Source organism: Pocillopora damicornis, chromosome 12 (assembly GCF_964200805.1).
Source record: "Pocillopora damicornis chromosome 12, jaPocDami1.2, whole genome shotgun sequence".
Taxonomy (NCBI): Eukaryota; Metazoa; Cnidaria; class Anthozoa; order Scleractinia; family Pocilloporidae; genus Pocillopora; species Pocillopora damicornis.
Window position 1 is genome coordinate 15,923,270 of NC_142681.1, and position 21,984 is coordinate 15,945,253.

A 21,984-nucleotide genomic window follows, 5' to 3' on the forward strand; every position below is an offset into this window, starting at 1 on the left:
ACTACAGGATAAAACTCTCACTGTACAGCATCACTTCCTATACATATTGCTCAACTTTCGTCACACAGACTCCTATTTTATTCCATCACATCTACAGAGATAACCTTGTTGATGCTTTCTTCAAGAAAAATTGTGAGAGATTTCCCCTAATCACGAAAAAGTTGTAAAAGCCTCTCTTCCTCCCTCTCTCTCTCTCTCTGCTGGTGTGCGCAGCTGTTTCTCCCGCAGTAACTGAATCGTGAATTGAGTCAAAGGCTTGGCTCTCCGTTTCTTGACGTTCCCCGGATGTTGCGCGACTTCGTAGGTAGTTACAGGAATCGATAATCACCAGCTTGAAGTGTTGCGTGACTTACTTTTCCCGCCTCGATTTCCCCTTTGATTGGTGCGTCGGAGAAGATCTCTCTCTCAGGAAAAGTTGACCATCTTGCAACTCGTATAGAATAAGGAGAGAGGAAACTTCAAAGCTTTCACTTCAACAAGTGACCTAGATAAAACTTCTCCTTACAATATCAATATAATATCAAGCAGGTAAGTGATGAGAAAAAAAGAAAAACATCAGCTAGGGAATAACAACTTGATCTACCTCCAAATTCTCAGAACTAAGATTATACGAAATGTACGACAGACAGTGAGGAGACTATTGAGGTTTTTGGAGTGAAAGGATTAAAGACGATAAAAAAGAAGAATAAAGCTCCTTTTTCCCTAAAGGCCCGTGAAGACCACATCGCACTGTTTATCTACGACTTAGATGAGAGAAGCGATGCCATAAATGTTTCACGAATTTTGTCTTAGAGTGTTGCGGAAAAGAGAGCTCGGGAAGGGGTTTATTTTACTCGTGTTCTGGTCGATGTTTTGCAAGAAAATGCAAAGTCTTTTACCAGACTCAATCGGTCTTTCGGATGCGAAGAAATCCTTCACGCGTGGGATAGAGGAGGGAATATTACTAAGTTGCATGCACCTGATTAACATTGCAAGTGATGATGAAATGGAAATTACCTATCGTGTTTCATCCGGTGCGTTGGATACCGCTTGTTGCGTTTCTAAATGATGCATAAGATTCGCTAGCTGTTCTTGAAGATCTCTCACTTCCTGCGAAAGAAAAAGATCAAATATCAAAGGGTGAATTTAAGTTGACGGCCAATGGTAGAAATATCCGGAGAATTGTGTGATATAATACCTGTTGTCTGGTTGCCTCCACATCTTTCAGTTTGTCTTCTGTTTTCTTAAACTTTTTTTGCCATAACTTTTGATTTTTTAGCAAAGATTTGTTTAATTGAAAACAAGATGTCAATGAATTGAATCAGTTCAAACACCCTTTATACTTTTGTCGTCATCTTTTAATTTTCGTGACAACGCACCCAGGTCCTTTTGACTAAGTGTCGCAAATCGAAAAGCTACTTGATTGAAACGGCCAATGAGAACAAAGGTAAATAAAACGAGGAGCCAATGACAACTCAATATAAATTCAGGTACTAAAAAGCGTGAAGTGCAGGAAAACGCCATAGAACAAGTAACGGTTAGTTTTAATTTTGAATCTGATTTCTTGAAAGTATGGTGCAAGATGAACAATTCAAAACTAATCACGCAGCGAATTAAAGAAACTGATTACTTTCGGCATTTAATTGAAACTTCATTATACGTTATAAACCGGCCATGTTGGTGAAACTCCACAAACCACTTGCTCGTCTTTAAGATCTTAGACAAGCTTTCCAACCTTACTTGCAACCTGTGAAGCAAACAATACAAAAGAAAACAAAACAAAAACAAAAGGATTCGTTGGGAAAATATGTGAGCTCTATTTGCAGTCAGCTGTAGAAACTCTTTACATTGGCCAATTTACACTAACTACTTAGTTGATAAAATCAAGTCATATTTTAATACTCCCTCTGACGCAGCACCACAGCTTTGGAAACTCACCCATTTATTCTTTCTGCATGTAATTTACCCCGTAAGAATACCCCTGTCCCTCTCCCCCATGTTCCACTTCCCTCTCCCTCCCCCTCGCCCTCCTCTCTCTCCCTCCTCTCTCTCCCTCTCCCCTCTCCCTCCCCCTCTCCCTCCCCCTCTCCCTCCCCCTCTCCTCCCCCTCCCCGAAGTTCAGAGGAAAACTGCTCTTTGCAGGATAACTACGGATTGGCTCATATGAGTATTATCTACAAGCTTTATCCCTTTAAACGACCATTGGCAGTAAGTCCTTACCGACATGACGTGAATAAGATTAGTTTGACATCTTGTTTTCTCTTCAGGTGAATTTTCAACATCTGATGTTTTCTTGAATCAAGGACTTTACCACTAATACAATAACAAATATTGGGTAAGATGTTTCACTAACGTATTACACCGCAGTGAATATTTGACTTAGGCAAAATCAGTACAGCTTAATACAACTACAAATGTCAATATTATCCTAAAATTCCCAAATTTTGCAACCTTACTAGTTGGTTGCCAAAGAAAACCTTGCGTTTTGAAGGCGCTTTTCAGCCTCTCTTCCTGACTTGGAAACCAATTTAACCCTTTAACCCATAAGAGTGACTAGCATGAAGAACCAATAGGAACTCAAAGCAAAAACAGGCACCCTGCCTGAAGCGCGGGAAAACGCGGAAGACCAAGTCGTGGTTGGTTTTAGTTTTGCATCTGATTGGTTGAGAAAATGGCGCGAGTTTTCTTGACCAATAACATAACGAAGCTAAGTTACACCAATACAATCCCAGATCACTTTGCATTGAAAATAACTCTACCCGAAAGAATCACTTCACCCAGAAAAAAATACTACGTTCAGTTATTCAAATGATAGGCAGCATTTTCAAGGATACATCTTCCCGTCAATTCAAGCGAAAGGGTGATATATTCCTCCACATTGCCAACCAAGTACGCACACCTGCAACAAGAGTTAAGAAGACTAAGGATATACGAATAAATAAATCTAAAACTTGAAGTTGAGAAAAACTGTTCTGAACGTTTTACACTAAAATTGCTATTCATAAACAACCTCTTGGCAATAATTTGACGTTAAACAAGAAGACAAACTTTGATTTTTGGCATTGCAGCAGTCCAACTGAACAGACGTGGAATTATTCCGTCTGTCCGAGTTGGCTGTGTCCGTGTCGTAAATGAGCCAAACTTCCACCAACCTCGACGTAGTATCCCTGATTCTCACGCTTGAGGGCTTTTCAATAACGTGTTGCCAACCACAACCAAGGTAAACCCAACAACCAATCACAGTGAAGATAAATATCACAAGTGATAACTTACAGAGGAAACAAGTAAGCTGCCTGAAGCGCGGGAAAACGCGCGTTACCAATGCGCTATTGGTTTCAATTTTACACCTGATTGGTTGAGAGGGTGGCGCGTGTTTTCAAGACCAATCACAAAGCAAGGTAATGCAAAACCAAGTAAATTCAGATTATTTCAACTGAAAATGTTTACATGTTGAGTTCTCAGAAACAAGAGCTGGAGAGTACAAATCTTGTCTCACTTACTACAAAACAACAGTACCTCAGTGATGTGATTAAAACTGACGTAAGAAGTGACCACCATTTTTCTCTGCGGTAATCCCAGGTGACTTTTCCCAACAACCTTAAAGAAGAAATCTACGAGGGTTATGAATAAAGCCCTGAAAAATGCATATCTAAATTACATTTTGGTCTGTATTCCTCAATAAAGTTAAATGGAATATTAATCAACTCATTTTGTGGTATGTTAGCGTCTTTTCACGAAATTACTTTCACGCAACGGCCTCCGGCCGAAAGTAATTTCGTAGGAAGACGCTTCAAACGGCCTGGTCTGCCTGTGGTACAATACATGATCACTACTGATTCTAAACTGAAACATTCTCTTATGCTACACTCACAATAAAGCTTTACTGTAATCCCTGGCGTGGTCTGCCTGGTCTGCTTATGGTACAATACTTGACCACTACTGATTCTAACCTGAAACATTCTCTTATGCTACACTCACAATAAGGCTTTACTGTAATCCCTGGCGTGGTCTGCCTGGTCTGCTTATGGTACAATACTTGACCACTACTGATTCTAAACTGAAACATTCTCTTATGCTACACTCAAAATAAGGCTTTACTGTAATCCCTGGCGTGGTCTGCCTGGTCTGCTTATGGTACAATACTTGACCACTACTGATTCTAAACTGAAACATTCTCTTATGCTACACTCACAATAAAGCTTTACTGTAATCCCTGGCGTGGTCTGCCTGGTCTGCTTATGGTACAATACTTGACTACTACTGATTCTAAACTGAAACATTCTCTTATGCTACACTCACAATAAGGCTTTACTGTAATCCCTGGCGTGGTCTGCCTGGTCTGCTTATGGTACAATACTTGACCACTACTGATTCTAAACTGAAACATTCTCTTATGCTACACTCACAATAAAGCTTTACTGTAATCCCTGGCGTGGTCTGCCTGGTCTGCTTATGGTACAATACTTGACCACTACTGATTCTAAACTGAAACATTCTCTTATGCTACACTCACAATAAAGCTTTACTGTAATCCCTGGCGTGGTCTGCCTGGTCTGCTTATGGTACAATACTTGACCACTACTGATTCTAAACTGAAACATTCTCTTATGCTACACTCACAATAAGGCTTTACTGTAATCCCTGGCCTGGTAATATTCCTCACCCATCTGAACCACTGCAGAATTAACAAAAAAGACTCGCTTTTAACGTGAACATGAAAGAACTTCAGAGCATACGGTAGAAAATGATTAGCTTGCCCAGTTATCCATATGCAATATTAATCATCATTGTAACTACTATTCAACGTACAGTTGTATCCCTATGTTTTATCAAGTATTCTTATTGCATATTATTGTCACATTGTTAATTAGATACGAAAAGCCAATAGACCTCGACTATGTACACTATATCACTCTGCTTCGTAAATTTAATAAAAAAAAAAACTTTTAAAAGCACTACATGTACATTGTCATGAAGAAACAAAAGCTTTTAGTTGCATCTTGCTAAGTTCTTAACCCTTTACACTCTAAAATCAGTCTATATATTCTCCATACTGTTCTTTATACATTTCCTAAGGTGCTGACAAGGAGATTTTGTTCACCAATCAAAAGCCTCTTTGGTTGGTGATCATTTCCTTTATTCTCATGACCTTAACATGTGATTCAGGGCTGATATTTTAGGGAGAAATTTGATGCTGGTCACTCTTAGGGTTTAAAGGGTTAAAGTGAAAAAAGAGAGAACTTACTCAGGTATCTCTTCATCCTGGGTGATTTGTACTTTTTAAACTGAGCCACTGCACTACTGACAAGGGGAATGATAATCCACTGGGAGAAAAAAAAAAGGAGCCAATATTCTAAGTACCTCAACCAAATATACAAAGTAGGTTAGCATAAATAAAGAGATTGATGGTAAGAGTATTTGCTAACAAGGTATTATGTAATACTGGCAATTGGGATTTCAAATTCATTATTGCTTTGGTTTGGCTAGAAAGCTCATTGATGCAATTGTGCACAACCAAAAACTCACAGTCATATTAACCTTGCATTTAAACTTAAGTTTGTCACCATGACTTCCCCCTGACATTTATCTGATCTTAATTTTCTTGAAATGAAAGTCTGCCAAACAGTACAGTGCACTTACAGAATGGTCCACTTGGATTTCTTGAGACTGCAAGGCTATAATTCCAGCCTTCTCTATTCCTGCATCTGGTGGTTCTGTTCCTACAAATATATTAAGTCAAATGAACCAAGCAGTTCTACAAATTAAAGGAAAGTATTGCATCTCAACAGATCAAGTTTCAAATAAGCTTGAAAAAAACAGTTTTAAAATTTTTTTCCGACAGAGTGTTTTAATACACGAAAAGTTTCCTCTCATCTAATGGAACAAAATTCTAACACTGAGCTTGTCAACCAGTACATGCAAAGGAAACTTACTGAGTGTCTCAACACCTTTTGTACTTACTCTAAAAAACACTGCCTGAGGAAAAAATTATATATTTGCAGTTACCTTGAAAACCTTGTCTCCAAGGTCTCTGACCATAGAAGTCGAGATTTCCAGCATTTTCTAAGGGATTCATAGTAAGTGGAGTGGTAGTCTAGAGATGAATTAATAACAGATTCCAATGTATTAACTAAAAAGTAACTCATCAGACTCAATGAACAATAAAAGTTAATTACATGCAGAAAACAAAATGACCCTTTTGAGTGGTAGTTAATTAGTTTTTGGTTAGGTGTACTCTGAAGGGAATCTATGACCCTTTCTTGCCACTAGTTTACATTCAACATTATCCCACACTACAAGGGTGGTTTAAAGTCTAAGGCATTATTACTTATATCAAAACCTTCCCTGCCCCTCCCCCAAACAATTTCAAATTTTGTGTGCTTTGTAAACGTTACCAGGATGTAGTGCCTAAACTTAGGCTTTACCAACATTGTTAGAGGGGGGGAGTTCTGTGTACAATGCTGAATTGGCAAAAGATGGCCTTTTGTAATATGTATAGGAAATCGTATGAACGCGAGTGCATTTCGTGATTTATGGGCACGAGTGATGTTTTGAAAGTTCTCAAAATTGCACGAGCCGTAGGCGAGTGCAATTTGAGAACTTTCAAAACATCACGAGTGACCATAAATCACGAAATGCACGAGCAGGTTCATACGATTTTTTATTTATTATATTCTCGACAAAATTACTCCATCGCGCTACTCTGCACGCCTTACGAGTACAAAAAACACTTCAATGGGTTCCAAAATGCTCACATGTTTTATTTGAACCAATCAAAAATGTAATGTTGTGACAGGAAAATCAAGCGTGAAGTTCTTGAAAGTTTCTCAGAAAATATTACAAGCCGAACTGTCAGCCATTTTTTTATAATTTGGTGTTCAAATTTGGCGCTTCCCCGGTGTTTCCATGGCAACTTCTCCGTATTGCACTCTATAACCTCTATTGCACTCTATAACCTATTTATGCATTCATCATTGACCAATCAGAAACGCGATATTTTGTTGAGTATATAATAAGTTTGGATATAGGATATCTTTTTGATAACTGTCCGAACAAGCTTTGACCTCCATTGTAGCTATGTCCACCCATGTGCACAAGTATGTAGCCCAATTCATCTGGGTAAGGCCATCCAGGAAAAGTTCTTTGGAAATAATTTGTACTTCAAAATTACCTAAGTCAGACAGTTCTAGTCTTCAAATTTTTATTGGTAAGTTTCAACTAATGATAAAAAAAATGGTCACTTTCATTAAGAAAAATATTGCTCCTTTGAGTTTGTGTCTGTCACTGTTCCTTCAGATCGTTCTCAGTAATCCTCTGGCATGATAATAATTTTACTTACATGACACAAGCCCTGGCAAAGCTGTCTCCTGACAATGGCATTGTTTGCTGCTTGTTGATAGTAAAATCCTGGGTGTTGAGTCTGTGATAAAGTAACAGTTAAGTCTTTACCAGAATCTGAGAGTATGACTGATTTGGACACTCTAATCAGTCACTAGACCAGATTTGTTTGGGCACATTTACATCAATCCTATTTATTAAGGTGCCTCTCTCTGTTTATAGCCAAAATTTAATTAGGGGAGAAAAGATCATCATGATTGTTAAGAGATGACAAAAAAGTACCTTTAAAACAGAAAAACACTCCATTCTATTCATTTATATTGCATACAATTATCATAAGAGATATAGCATAATGGGAGACAATTTTTTCTTTATTCTAAATACCAATTCAGAAGACTTAGTAACATAATAAGTAAGAATTTCTTTCTCTTGTTACAGATGTATTGTTGTTTGTAGATTTAATAAATAAATATTTCATTCATTAAACCAATATGCCAACACAGATCTTCTACATTGTTACCTGTAAGGTGGTTAAACCATTTCTGATGGCTTCATCAAACAGTTCTCCAAATAAACTGAACCTGTATTAATTTTTCACATAGTTTGTTATTGATTAAGCCTCTATAATTCCCTACCATACAGCATGTTGTATTAACTTTGACAATTATTCATCATTGAACTGACTAACAAATTATTTAAAAGTCTCCTGTTTTCATCATTTCAGTTCCATTACGTTAAAAAGTTCAGTAAAAAATTTCACTTCAACTTGACCTGTTCTTGATCTAATGTTGTTAAGAAACAAGAGTTGTTAGATCCTGGTCACAGCTTGGGTTTCTTTGAAAGCAAAAACCTTCTAGAACACAAACCAAAGAGGACTCACCACATCAAAGCTAATCATGGTTTCTGTAGCATAAAGAGACTAAAAGTTCTCTCTCTGGATTTGATGCTACATATAGGTCTGGTAGATTACCCCCTGCCCCCACCCCCCAGCATTTTTATCAAATTCCCTTTATAATTGGCCGATACTTATTTCAACTCTGGGGTGGAGGGAGGTACTTTAGCTGTACATATGTAAGTGCCCAAAAAACAAACTGAATACAGACCTTCCAGTTAAGAGTGAGGAGGCTAAACAGAAAAAATACTCACTGTTTGGAGAGCCAGGCTGAGTGTTCAAAGGCTAAGTCAGGGCAGCCAACCTTTTCCTTAAACAAATCCACATGCTTTCTGAATTGTGATATGGCATCTAATGGGGCTGATGCTTGGAAACTTAGACGGCAAATCTGTGAGACAATTAATAAAAATTGATTAATACTGTTTGGTTGTCAGGATAACTCAAAAGTCTGTAATATATGTTGTAGGAGGGATATAAATCACCAGATATATTGGTTCCATAGGACATTTAAATTCCACTGAATCTAAATTTAGCATCAAATTTTTTCAAAGATATTTGGTTTTTTGGTGACCACTCTGCTAATAACCATTTTGTTTTTGTTTGTCACTGTTTCCAAAACACTCCTGTAAGTGACCATATTAAAAAATGTTGGACACATTTTTGGTACTGTGTTTCTCATAAGCAGTCACCAACAGGTTTGTTATAAAATCAGAGAGAAATAAGGAATATTTCATCAATGTTGCACGCGACACATTCTATAATGTAGTTTCATTCTGAAATGAAATTGGATGGTTAAGTGGGTAAACTGATTTCAAGAATTAATAAATACCAAATAAATACTGTACCATAGTTCACTCATAACTTTCTAATTATATTTTTCTAAAATAAACTTATTAAATGGCCACCTCCCTAAAGTGCCCACTTAAGAGCGACTTGACTGTACACCTCAGACTTAGAATTACAGATGGAGATCTTTTGATTTAACGGCACAATTAAGGTATCTGGTGAAAAATTTACCTCGCATATTTGACAAAAGGAGTACATAATCCCAAAAATGTAAAATTACGTGATAAGAGATCATGTCTTTAACTCATCCAAGATGTACAATGTCTTCTTCACATCATTACTTTTATGTAACTATTACAATGGTATACACCAAATATATATTGATTAGAGTTCTAAAATATGAAAAAACACAAACCTTGTAATTAATAAATCCAGCAACAACTTTGATCTCTAGTATGTTCATGTCAGTTGTCTTGATTTCTCCAAGAAGACTGTATGCTTGCCTGTAGTGCCTGGGGTTAAAAATTAAAAAAGTCTTACATCAATCAGCTGATGTCTGGTATGTTAATATGCAAATGTAACTAACTTGGGAGTTTATGTTAAGAGATTTCCAAGGCAGGAAGACTGAAAATATTGGGGGAAGAAATCAGTGGCAGGAGTTGCCAATTTTGTAAACTGTCTTTGGCTGTCATGTGGCAAGGCAGAACAACTTTTAACTCTCTGTCATTTTCTTTCATAAAAAAAAAATTTGCATCTTCTCCTCCACTGTCCTAGTTCTAAACCTTGAGATACCTTGTGAAAATCCTACACTACTTGCTGATCATTTCAGAGACAAGCATTGCTGTCAGCTGAAAGCATATTGTTTAATATTCTCACAAGGTGTCCTTTTCAAAATTTTCATTTCTACTTTTCCTCTTTATATTTTCTTTTCTCAAAAAAGTCTCTTAACAGAAAGTTGGCTAATACAGCCCTGAAAGTTCCTTTTCCTTCCTGACCCCTTAACCGAAAAATAGGGAAACACTGAGATCTACCTTTTGGCCAACTAATTGTTGTCATTGTAAGATCAATAAAAAAATAAATACTGACAAACTTACTTGATAGCAGAGTGAGGGTCTTGTCTTAGCTCATTGAAAAAGGCAACCTTGAATTGGTGTCGCACCAACAATAGCTACAACAACAGTAGAGAAGCAAAATAAGAGATTTATGAATTGTTGAGGCCATTTGCAAAGCAAAATGTGGTCAGTGATGTCTTTGGTGGAATATAATAATAATATATCTATAAGAGGGTAGCAAAAAAAAGACACCGAATGAGAAACATTTCAAAGTAACACCCTTCAAAGCTGACATCAACAAGCTTTTTCTGCTTAGAATTCTTGGTAACTCTTTCCCTCAGCCTTTCACTAAATGTAGTTCTGTAGTTTGAGTAGAATCCATCACATCAAATTATTGACATACAAAGATCACTTTTGCAAATTAAAGTTCTCACCTGATGAGTTCCTTTGTTAAGAAATTCCTAATGATCATAAAGAGCATGAAAACATAATAAGTGTCTCTTCATTCCGTATATTGATAAAATTTTACTTTTTGTGCTACAACAAAATTATTTTGATGGTAATTCTGGCTAGTGAAAAGGTAATCTATAAAAACATTACATTGCGCTACCAGGCAAGTTATACAGGATTGTATATGACCCAGAATTTTGGCACATTTTCCAACAGACAGTTTTAGTTACTGATACTTTTCTGTCCTTGATCTGAGAAGAGAAATTTACTTAGTATAGGGGGAGTGTCCTACTAAAAAACTCAATGGCTTTATGTCAAACTAAGGCAGTTAAACCAAAAGAGTCCAAAAAGCTAACCAGAGGGCTATCTTTTCCCCTTTTACGGACTAGTTGAAAATTCAATTCAAGACACTCAGAGACTGTGGCCTCATCTTCAATCTATGTCATCCATCTACGTATCATCTATGTACAAGAAGATGTAGACAGTGACAGTTGAAAATAAATTTTAGACGAGGACCATTCAACAGTGGACACAGTTTATTACATTTGCCACTGCATCTCCCTAGTTTCTGCAGCATGAAGCAAATACAGGCTTGTTGCTTCCTCCTGGCGGGGATTTTAATAACCTGACCTTCTCCCTACTCCCTTAAATTTCCAGAATTGCAACCTCACCTTGTGGGCTTTAACTCTCCTACATTCTCCATGGTAATAACTCTGTGCTAAATCATAAAAAGCATTCTCCAGCCTTAAAAAAAAAGAAGAAGAAGAAATTATTTATCTCATAAGTTTCAAACCTGTTCCTTTTTTATTTTGAAGCTGCATGAATTTCATGTCCCATGAATGACTACGATAACTTGTAATATGATCATTCAACCGTTTAACTCCCATGAGTGACCAAGACAGAATTTCTCCTTACAATATCAATACAATATCAACTAGATTAGAGATGAGAATAAAGAACAACATCAATTTGGGGATAATAAGTTGATCTGATAAAAAATTCTCCAAACTAATATTATAAGAATTGTATGGTTGACAGTAAGGAGAATTACAAATTTGATCAGGGAGTTAAAGGGTTAATCAGATGAAAAGGCTGTTAACTCTCTTGGGAAAGTCTTGATAAATGCTGATAACATCTGATTTTCTGATAGATATTCCCTTATTTTTAAAACATTTTCATCCCATGTAAGTAACTAATTACATGTAGTGAGTCTAAAGTTAGTTTAACCCTTTAAGTCCCACTATTGACCAAGACAAAATTTTTCCTTACACATCAGTACAATATCAAGCAGACAAGTAATGAGAATAAAGAAAAAATATCCAGTGGAGGATTATTGGTTGATCTAATTCAAAATTCTCCACACAAACATCACATGAATCGTATGGCAGACAGTGGAGAGAATTACTAATGAAATCTTGAGAGTTAAAGGCTTACTCATGTAAAAGCTTTTCGATTTCTTTCTACTTCACTGTCACTTTTTCCAAATAATTCTAACTAAGTCTTTATTGTGCCCTGTTTTGTAACTTTCCTCGATCAGCTAGAATAAACACAATAGAAAAAATATGAAACTCTTACCAAATAAATCTTTTCCCATATTTGACAAAAGTTGGGCTTTTTACATTCAATTGCAAACTCAATGAAAACCAATCTCATCAAAATCAATCTAAAATGATAAATTTTGAACAAATACCTGATTGTGTAGCCAATCAAGTGATCTGTATGTGGTAGGACAAACAATGATTTGGCTGACAGGTCACATGCACTGCACAGTGTTGCTGCCCTCTCTAGTGCTTGTAAATCATCACCTGTGATTCATTATAATAGCATAAATTTCCTCCATGAAGGGTACTCAAATCTTTGAATACAGGAATATTTTTTTTCTGAAGCATGTCAACAGGCTGGAATCTTAAATTCTTGACTTTGATTGGCTAATTGTACCCTAGTCACTGGTCCAGCTTGTTAAAATACAGTCTTACAATCATGTTTTTCTATGTGGGAAGAAACTGTGCCCTTGACCTTGATTACAGACACCAGTCTTGGGCCATACTCAATACTTTGGGCATAGTTTTTCCCCATTTTTTAGCCCATGCCTAACTCAATAAATGACACGCAACTCTTGTCATAATGCCTCTGGCAGATTTTTAAGATAGACCTGGCAGTCGCTTGTGGTTTGATGTTAGTAGTGAAAACACCAAACATGGATTAAAAACTCTCTACTTAATGACATCATCTTCTGACGTCTATGTTTTTATTGATGTTTACCTGGAGGAAGAGGAGCATTCTTTTGGATAAGAACCACAGCAACCTTAGTGTTCTGGTCTTGAAGGCTGGTCCTGCTCAGAAATTAAAAGATTGCTTTGAATGGTTTAATGTGCAGGATTGAAGTTATAGAATACAAAATTATTCGTTGTACTGGGTATTTCTTTTTTTCATTCAATGAGCTGATAAGTTTGAAAATAATAACTCCAAAATTTGTATTGTTCTTATTACAACTTGTATCTGATTGTCACTCGGCAGAGAGGGAGGTTTTCAGGAGCACATACTGTTGTTATGACAAACTTATTTGATGTTTGTTATTTGAATTTCACTCTAAATCACTAAGCTGGTGATTGGACAAAAGTCTTTTTCTTCTGTTAATTAAACAATAATTTATATGTTACTTTGATATAATTACAATTCTGTGTGCATATCCATCAGAGAGCGTGGAATTATGTTTTTAAGTTGCAAAATGTCATAAAACTCAACACGTACAATGCAACCCTCTTGTCTAAAAATCAAACCACACTTGTCATATTACTTAAAAATTTTCAGTTATGTCATTAGTGCTGATTAAAGTTCACTGTTATAGAGGAGTAAGATAACATTCTCACTCTCTTGTTATTACCTGACTCTTTCTAGTTTTGAAGCACATTCAGTTTGCCTGTCTTTCCACTGAACGTCATCTCAATCCAACTCATAAAACATGACCACCACAGCAGGAGAGAGATAAAGATGTTTGTGCATCCATTTTGTCTTCAAGATACCCTTTGGTATATACCACTCATAGGTAGAACGCTACAAGGAAACAAAACTCAGTAATAAAAAGCCAGCATAAACTTGCATAAGCAGAGATTTCAGTAACACTGGTTACAGGAGGCCTACCGCTTCTGTGAGAGGTCTTACATTGCTATGGCTATCTGCTAAGATTTTCAATGGTAGTGACCCCACTAATGGCAGTATCTGCCCTCACTTATGGAAAATATTACTGAGACTCCATGCACACCAACAAAGATAAAGGTTCACTTAAACCTTTAACTCCCAGAAGTGATTAACATGAAACTTTTCCCTATGATATCCAAACATTATTCAGCAAACAGGTAATGAGAATATTCAAATTTATCAGGTAGAAGCCTTCATCTTGATCTAGCATCAAGTTCTCATAACTAATTTACAAGGAAATTTGTGGCAGCTGGAGGGGAAAATTAACTATCAGATCTTAGGAGTTAAAGGGTTAACACTTCAAATCCCATGAGTGACGGAGACAGAACTTACTTCTAAAATTTCAATGCCATATCAAGCAGACAAGCGATGAGTAAAAAGAAAAAAGAATAAATTACAGGATCATTGGTTGATCCAATTCCAGATTCTCTGAACTAACATCCTAAGAATTGTACAACAGACAGTACAGAGAATTACTAAGGAAATCTTTGGAGTAAAAGGTTTAAGAAAGTCAGAACTCAAGGAAGCAAGAGAATGCTTCCTTGGGAAAAAAAACCCAGGAGTATGATTGAATTGTGATTAACTCTTTTAATGATTTTGTGGAAATCACTCCTGGAACTTTCTTCATAAAATTATATAAGAAAAATGAAACAGTGGCAACTTCCTATGCAGACACCCTTGCTGTACGAAAATAGTGTCCATTTAACCCTTCAGTATCTAATTTCTCCTTGTCATACAACCCCAGAATCAAACATTAAGCTAAGGTCATGAGAATAACGGAAATGATCACCAACTACAGTTCTTGATTGTTACCTTAGGAAAGTATTAGGAAAAGTATGGAGAATATTCATACTGACGTTCGGGTTTAAAGGGTTAGGTTTAGTCCAAGAGCTCAAAAGGGTTTAATTTTTAGTGAAGGTGGGCCAAGTTGACTTGCCTACTACGAGAGAGCCCATTGAGTGAGCTCCCACTATACTGAAAGAGCTTAAAATAAGAAGAATTTCACGTAATCAAAGGATTTAAGAGTAACTACACTTAAAAGCGATAGGAAAGCTCACCTTTGATTTTGCTTTGGGAAATTCGTGATCAATTGGTAGAAGTCTGAAGGATAGTGGAACTCTCTCAGGATGCCTGTTCACAGAAAAAGACTCCCAGATAGCTTTGTGCAAAGGTTTCTGATTAATATCAAGTCCCATAAGAGCTGTGAGGCCCAAAGGACGGGTCGCCAGTTCTGTTGGAAACTCGCTAGCAGCCGCCATTATTGTTTAGGCTAGAAATGTAACCTGGCCGGCTGTAACGTCGACCGGTACTGACTGGATCGGAAATATCGACTTCATTAGACGCAGATTTTTTTAGTAATAGTGGTTCCTTACGCTTTCCACGAGTGAATGGCTATCAGCGGTTAAGTCTGATCTATATCGGGAAATTGCGACCGTTTTGCTTGGGGGTCGTTTCTTTAACGACCAGCTGTTGCTATAAAAACGTCTTAGGTCGTTTCGCCAACGTTTTAAGTTATTTCACTAACATCGGTGCTTTCAGGCACTGGCGCTTCCTTTCAAATATTTCAGGTGTTAACGTTCGGAATAATTAGCGTGATGTTAAACGCTCTTAGAAATTGTTAAAGAAGGAATTGAGAAGGACACCCTATCAAGAACACGTGACATGGTCAAACTTTTTTTCGTGCATGTGATCACTTATTTATGCCTCAAGTTTTTATGTTGAAGTTAACGTAATTTTCTTCAAATGAAGGGACGAAAAACTCGTTTGGCTCCCATAATTTGTTATGATCTTTGACGCTATAACTGTTGCGGCTTGGATTGCTATTTAATACTAGAACTAATATTCGACGTTAGCATACTAATCACCAGAACTTCATCGCCAAAATTTTTTTGATTATAAGACAAGTATCAAGTAACATGGGTTGAGGAGAAACGATCAAAGAAATGCGCTGAAAAGCATTGAGAAACAAAACAACTTTCTTGCGATCATAGCGTTTGTTGATGTTTTCTGCGGAAGCAAGCATTAATCATTCCTATCCGCGTCAGTAGACCGCATGCAGACACTCATACCACTTGCATCCATTATCCCACTACCTTGCCGCCTTAACAATGAACAACAGTGCTATCTGTTTTACTCTGTAACCTGGTTAAAACAAACGTTCATGATATTGTCTAAAATTTTTCTTAAGCCGTCTTTTATTTTAGCGTCTTTGGAATTACTGCATAATCCTCTAAGAAACTTTGCCCAAAAAAGTGTATAAATTGTGGTAAATAACAAGAATATTTTGATTCCCTAAACAACATTTTGACAATGACCTGACTTGAAAACAATTAAATCACTGTGCAAACATACATTATCTCAAACATTACAATACGTAATTAAGTGACTTGTTGAACCAGTTTCAAAATATTGCTGCCGTCATGTTTCCACTTGATACTGATTAAGTTCTTGACCTTGATAGCTTTTTCCATGGTTCTGTTTGGAAATCCATGTATTTTTTCCAGTCTTTTAAGCACTCAGAAGTAGTACTGGAACTCACCAAAAGAAAAACTTTCCGGAAAGATTTTACATAAAAAAATTTAGGATTCTGTTTACTTAACCTATAATAAAAGGCTTTGAGGGAAAACCCTGTAAGATTTAACTGGCTCGTTTTTTATGCTTAAACTACTGTTTTAACTTTTCTGATTTCACTTCACCTAAGAGCCGTAGAAGTCAATAATGTTTCGTGCTAATTATATCGGCCGGATAAGATAATTTTCGTGCAGAAAAAAATATTCTCGGATACGTAACCGATACCTCCTTCTGAGAAGATCGGAAAAGAGAAAGCAAAAAATTAAAATCAATATGCTTAATTTGAGATTGCCCTTTCTGTAATTACACAATGAAATAACGGATAGAGTATTTTCTCTACTTATTCTATTTGTTTATCCAGCTAAAAGTCTCTAAGGTCTGTTTACTTCGAGATATTCTCATCTTTTTTCCTGTAACAAAGGTAAAAAACAATTATAAATAACATAATCAACATTTCTTAAATAAAGCAAATACGGTTATACCAGGCGCAATATGTAGGCAAATGTACACTTGTATCTGATTGGCAGAGGGGCGCTTTCGAAATTCTATATTTTACACCTAACTGGGAGAATAAATTTTTACTCTTTGAAAGAAACAAAGAAAAAAGATATAAAACTAGCCTTGATATTCAAGGTGACAAAGGATAACTGCCGACAGTCAGCGACCATTAAGTCATAGCCACCTTCACATTTAATTTAACTTTAATTTATGAAATACCTGTTCTCACCAAGTCTTACCTCTGCTTGTCAAACTCGAGCCTCACATCATCTCCAATCAGCGTAAACGAAGCCCACTTATACACTTCGCTAAATCTATTTTTCCTCATCCACCTCATGGCCTGATGAAGGGATTCACTGGCACTTTCTCCTTCAACAAGGTGTTTGTAGAACCGACTCATCAGCTTCTCTGTTGCTTTGTCTGAAATGGCCCATAGCGCAACCAACACCGAGCGAGCACCGGATCCTAAAAACGCACGGGCTATTCCTATAACTCCCTCGGCTCTTATCTCTCCACTTCCACTGTGACAGCAGCTAAGTACCAGTTTAGCTCTGACTTTCACTCGTGGGACATCAGCCATCGTCAACATGTAATCTTTCTTTGGTTGGGTAGCGTTTCCACTGTTGGAAGTAGGAACGGGGGAGAGGGCAATTTCTCCCCTTTCGGCGTCACCATGGGCAGCAAAATGTATCAGACTCACTGAACTTATCCGCTCAAGCACCGCCTGCCTCGTTGCTTTCTCTCCTACTAGAGGCGGAACACCCACCAGTCGTCCGACCATCTCCGCTTCCTTTCTTGCACGTGGTAATGGTGGCAGCCAATCAACCTTGGGATTGCCTATTATCAAGGCATCAGTGTTGCTGTGATAGTCCTCTGGACTATCTCGAATGATCTTGAGTGTTGTCAAAGAAGGAATAACACGGATCCTATGAGTCTCCGACAGGTATTCGGCTCCCTCCTTTTCACTCAGGGCAGCAAAGGGAACTTTGTACAAACTGCGGTCAGGAACAATAATGACTTCAGGCTCCTCAAGCAAATCATAAACAGGGGCAATAAACATTTTGTAACACAAAGATAGACTTGAAATGACCTCCTTGTCCTCGTCCTCCTTCACGAGTCGCATTCTTGCTAGGCTCTTTTGTTCGGGGGAGAGAGGTTCCAATTCAACCATATTTAAAGACCGATCTTCACAATCTTCAGTGGGCAAAATACCAAGACTCCGGAAACTGTCAGCCAAAAACTCACTCAGAGGCAAATCTTTGGGCAACCCAGCCTGAACTAGATTCTCTTCTGGTAATCTTTTATAGTCAAGGACTCCACTTGTTTTCAAGATCCACAAATGCAGAACATTGTGAAAATAAGAAATATACAAACAAGCACAGTTATTTTTCTTTCTAAAACTGTTTTCAATGCCAAACCAAGATTGTGGATTAGCAGAAATCTGCGTTTCAAGCGAGTACTTCTCTGTCATCAAGTCTGATAGACCTCTTGCTCGACCCAACTCCTCAACATAAAGAGCTTCAAGAGCATTTCCTGTAAGACAAAGCAGAGTACTAAGTTGCTTGTAGGGAAATATTCCTGAGTGATCCAGAAGTGATGTTTTGAACTCATCATTGGCCCCCAAGAAATATCTCAGCTCCTCGTACTTTTCAATGCAAAGATGAAAACACGCAATGGAGTCTTTGATTTTATTTTTTGCTAAATACAAAAGGGCGTAGTTTTGAAGGATTCCGAACTCTACTCTTCTGTCTCCAATATCTCTGGATATGGATAAAGCTTTCTCCAAGCATACTTCCGAAACTTCATAGTTTCCAACAATTGCAGAGAGAGTTCCAAGGTTTGCAAGATGTGATGCTTCCCCTCTCTTATCACCAATATCAGTTCCGATGACAAGCGCTTTTTGGAGATACTCTTTAGCCTTGTCGTATTGCCCGAGCGAATGAAACACAGCACCTAGGTTTGCATAACCTGCTCCTTCTCCTTTTCTGTCGCCAATTTCAGTTGTGATGACAAGTGCTTTGTGGAGATACTCTTTAGCCCTCTCGTATTCTCCGAGCGAATGAAACACAGTACCTAAGATTCCATAACATGATGCCTCTCCTCTTCTGTCGCCAACTTCAGTTGTGATGGCAAGCGCTTTTTGGAGATACTCTTTAGACTTGTCGTGTTCTCCAAGCGACTGAAACAAACCACCTAAGTTTGCGTAACATTGTACTTCTCCTTTTCTGTCGCCAATTTCAGTTCTGATGACAAGCGCTTTGTGGAGATACTCTTTAGACTTGTCGAATTCTCCGAGCGAATGAAACACATTACCTAGGCTTGCATAACATGTTCCTTCTCCTTTTCTGTCGCCAATTTCAGTTCTGATGACAAGGGCTTTGTGAAGATACTCTTTAGACTTGTCGTATTCTCCGAGCGAATGAAACACTTCACCTAGGTTTGCATAACATGTTCCTTCTCCTATTCTGTCGCCAGTTTCAGTTGTGATGACAAGCGCTTTGTGGAGATACTCTTTGGACTTGTCGAATTCTCCGAGCGATAGAAACACATAACCTAGGTTTGCATAACATGTTCCTTCTACTTTTCTGTCGCCAATTTCAGTTGTGATGACAAGCGCTTTGTGGAGATACTCTTTGGACTTGTCGAATTCTCCGAGCGATAGAAACACATTACCTAGGCTTGCATAACATGTTCCTTCTCCTTTTCTGTCGCCAATTTCAGTTGTGATGACAAGCGTTTTGTGGAGATACTCTTTAGCCTTGTCGTATTCTCCGAGCGATAGAAACACATTACCTAGGCTTGCATAACATGTTCCTTCTCCTTTTCTGTCGCCAATTTCAGTTCTGATGACAAGGGCTTTGTGAAGATACTCTTTAGACTTGTCGTATTCTCTGAGCGACTGAAACACAGCACCCAGGTTTGCATAACACTGTCCTTCTCCTTTTCTGTCGCCAGTTTCAGTTCTAATGACAAGCGCTTTGTGGAGATACTCTTTAGACTTGTCGTATTCTCCGAGCGACTGAAACACAGCACCTAGGCTTGCATAACATTCTCCTTCTACTTTTCTGTCGCCAATTTCAGTTGTGATGACAAGCGCTTTGTTGAGATACTCTTTAGACTTGTCGTATTCTCCGAGCGAATGAAACACTTCACCTAGGCTTGCATAACATTCTCCTTCTCCTTTTCTGTCGCCAATTTCAGTTGTGATGACAAGCGTTTTGTGGAGATACTCTTTAGCCTTGTCGTATTCTCCGAGCGAATGAAACACATTACCTAGGTTTGCATAACATGCTCCTTCTGCATTTCTGTCGCTAGTTTCAGTTATGATGACAAGCGCTTTGCGGAGATACTCTTTAGACTTGTCGTATTCTCCGAGCGACTGAAACACAGCACCTAGGCTTGCATAACATTCTCCTTCTACTTTTCTGTCGCCAATTTCAGTTGTGATGACAAGCGCTTTGTGTAGATACTCTTTAGCCCTCTCGTATTCTCCGAGCGATAGAAACACAGTACCTAGGTTTCCATAACATGATGCCTCTCCTCCTCTGTCGCCAACTTCAGTTGTGATGACAAGCACTTTGTGGAGATACTCTTTAGACTTGTCGTATTCTCCGAGCGACTGAAACACAGCACCTAGGTTTGCATAACATTCTCCTTCTCCTTTTCTGTCGCCAGTTTCAGTTCTGATGACAAGTGCTTTGTGGAGATACTCTTTAGCCTTGTCATATTCTCCGAGCGAATGAAACACAGCACCTAGGTTTCCGTAGTCAGTTGCCTCTCCTTCTCTGTCGCCAATTTCAGTTCTGATGACCAGCGCTTTGTAGAGATACTCTTTAGCCCTCTCGTATTCTCCGAGCGAATGAAACACAGTACCTAGGTTTGCATAACATGCTCCTTTTTCTTTTCTGTCGCCAATTTCAGTTGTGATGACAAGCGCTTTGTGGAGATATTCTTTAGCCTTGTTGTATTCTCCGAGCGACTTATACACAGGACCTAGCATTTCATAACATGTTCCTTCTCCTTTTCTGTCGCCAATTTCAGTTGTGATGACAAGCGCTTTGTAGAGATACCCTTTAGCCTTGTCGTATTCTCCGAGCGACTGAAACACAATACCTAAGTTTCCGTAGTCAGTTGCCTCTCCTTTTCTGTCGCCAATTTCAGTTGTGATGACAAGCGCTTTGTGGACATACTCTTTAGCCCTGTTGTATTCTCCGAGTGATTGAAACACATGACTTAGGTTTCTATAACATGTTCCTTCTTCATTTCTGTCGCCAATTTCAGTTATGATGACAAGCGCTTCGTGGAGATACTCTTTAGCCCTCTCGTATTCTCCGAGCAACTGAAACACAGCACCTAGGTTTGCATTACATGCTCGTTCTCCTTTTCTATGGCCAATTTCAGTTGTGATGACAAGCGCTTTGTGGAGATACTCTTTAGCCTTGTCGTATTTCCCAAGCGACTGAAACACAGCACCTAAATTTACGTAACAGGATGCTTCTCCGCTTTTGTCGCCAATTTCGGTCGTTATGGTAAGGGCCCTTGTAAGATACTCCTTCGCTTTTAAGTTTTCGTTACGTTTATAAAACAGACTTCCAGACTCGCTGTAGAAGACAGCCAGTTTCCTTCCGTATCTTTCCGCATTTACGTAGTCAGAGATATGACGATAAGCGCTGTAAAGAACTGTATAGATGTCGCTGTAAATATGTAGTAGTACTGAATCAAATTGATCTTTGCTGTTTTGATCGCTGTTGTTTAGCAAAATTAAACATTCGTTGCATATCTCAATGGCTTTCTGAATACGATCGGAGTTTCGCAGGAACAGGGCTACTAGTAAGGCGATGTTGATGGAAGTTATCACGGCTTCTGCCGTTATTTTTCCATTGCCATCCTCTCCTGTTATTAGGGAAACATTGTTTTTAGTAACACAAGTTAACCGAACGATTTGATAATCTGGATTCATAATGAATCACTACAAAGAGGAATCCACTTTTTAAGCCGATTTGATTACAACTGGAACCTTTTTATAACGAGCCTAAAGTGTTAGAATTCACAATATTGGCTTCGTTTGTTTCGTTTGTTTATCTTATCAAGTAAAAAAAAAATAAAATAAAAAAATGACGCACGCTTGAGTTTGATTAATGGTCGTGTGTTGGGTGTCTCGCCATCATTAGGTGGTTTTTGAAAGGTCGCGGCTTTCTTAAAAAAATAAGAAGGATCGAT

At 38.0% G+C, this 21,984-nt stretch overlaps 2 protein-coding genes across 2 annotated transcripts; both read right to left on the reverse strand.

Moving 5' to 3' along the window:
• Positions 1–46: 46 nt before the first annotated feature.
• On the reverse strand, positions 47–15,033 carry LOC149036711 (trafficking protein particle complex subunit 11-like). The gene is given in 19 exon segments (XM_089189606.1): positions 47–430; positions 2,200–2,261; positions 2,814–2,878; positions 3,496–3,576; positions 4,600–4,654; positions 5,225–5,303; positions 5,620–5,699; positions 5,986–6,073; positions 7,319–7,399; positions 7,838–7,898; positions 8,464–8,597; positions 9,411–9,507; positions 10,090–10,163; positions 10,482–10,508; positions 11,169–11,241; positions 12,188–12,302; positions 12,760–12,830; positions 13,382–13,551; positions 14,754–15,033. Coding segments are annotated over 19 exon segments (1,695 nt in total). The 5' UTR covers positions 14,955–15,033; the 3' UTR covers positions 47–349.
• Positions 15,034–15,872: 839 nt separating this feature from the next.
• LOC149036712 (uncharacterized) lies at positions 15,873–21,724 on the reverse strand. The gene is made up of 3 exons (XM_089188611.1): positions 21,315–21,724; positions 17,004–19,727; positions 15,873–16,676 (listed from the first exon to the last, which is right to left on the reverse strand). The coding sequence occupies exons 1-3, from the start codon at positions 21,722–21,724 to the stop codon at positions 16,649–16,651; spliced, it is 3,162 nt and encodes a 1,053-aa protein (XP_089044737.1). The 3' UTR covers positions 15,873–16,648.
• Positions 21,725–21,984: the final 260 nt, after the last annotated feature.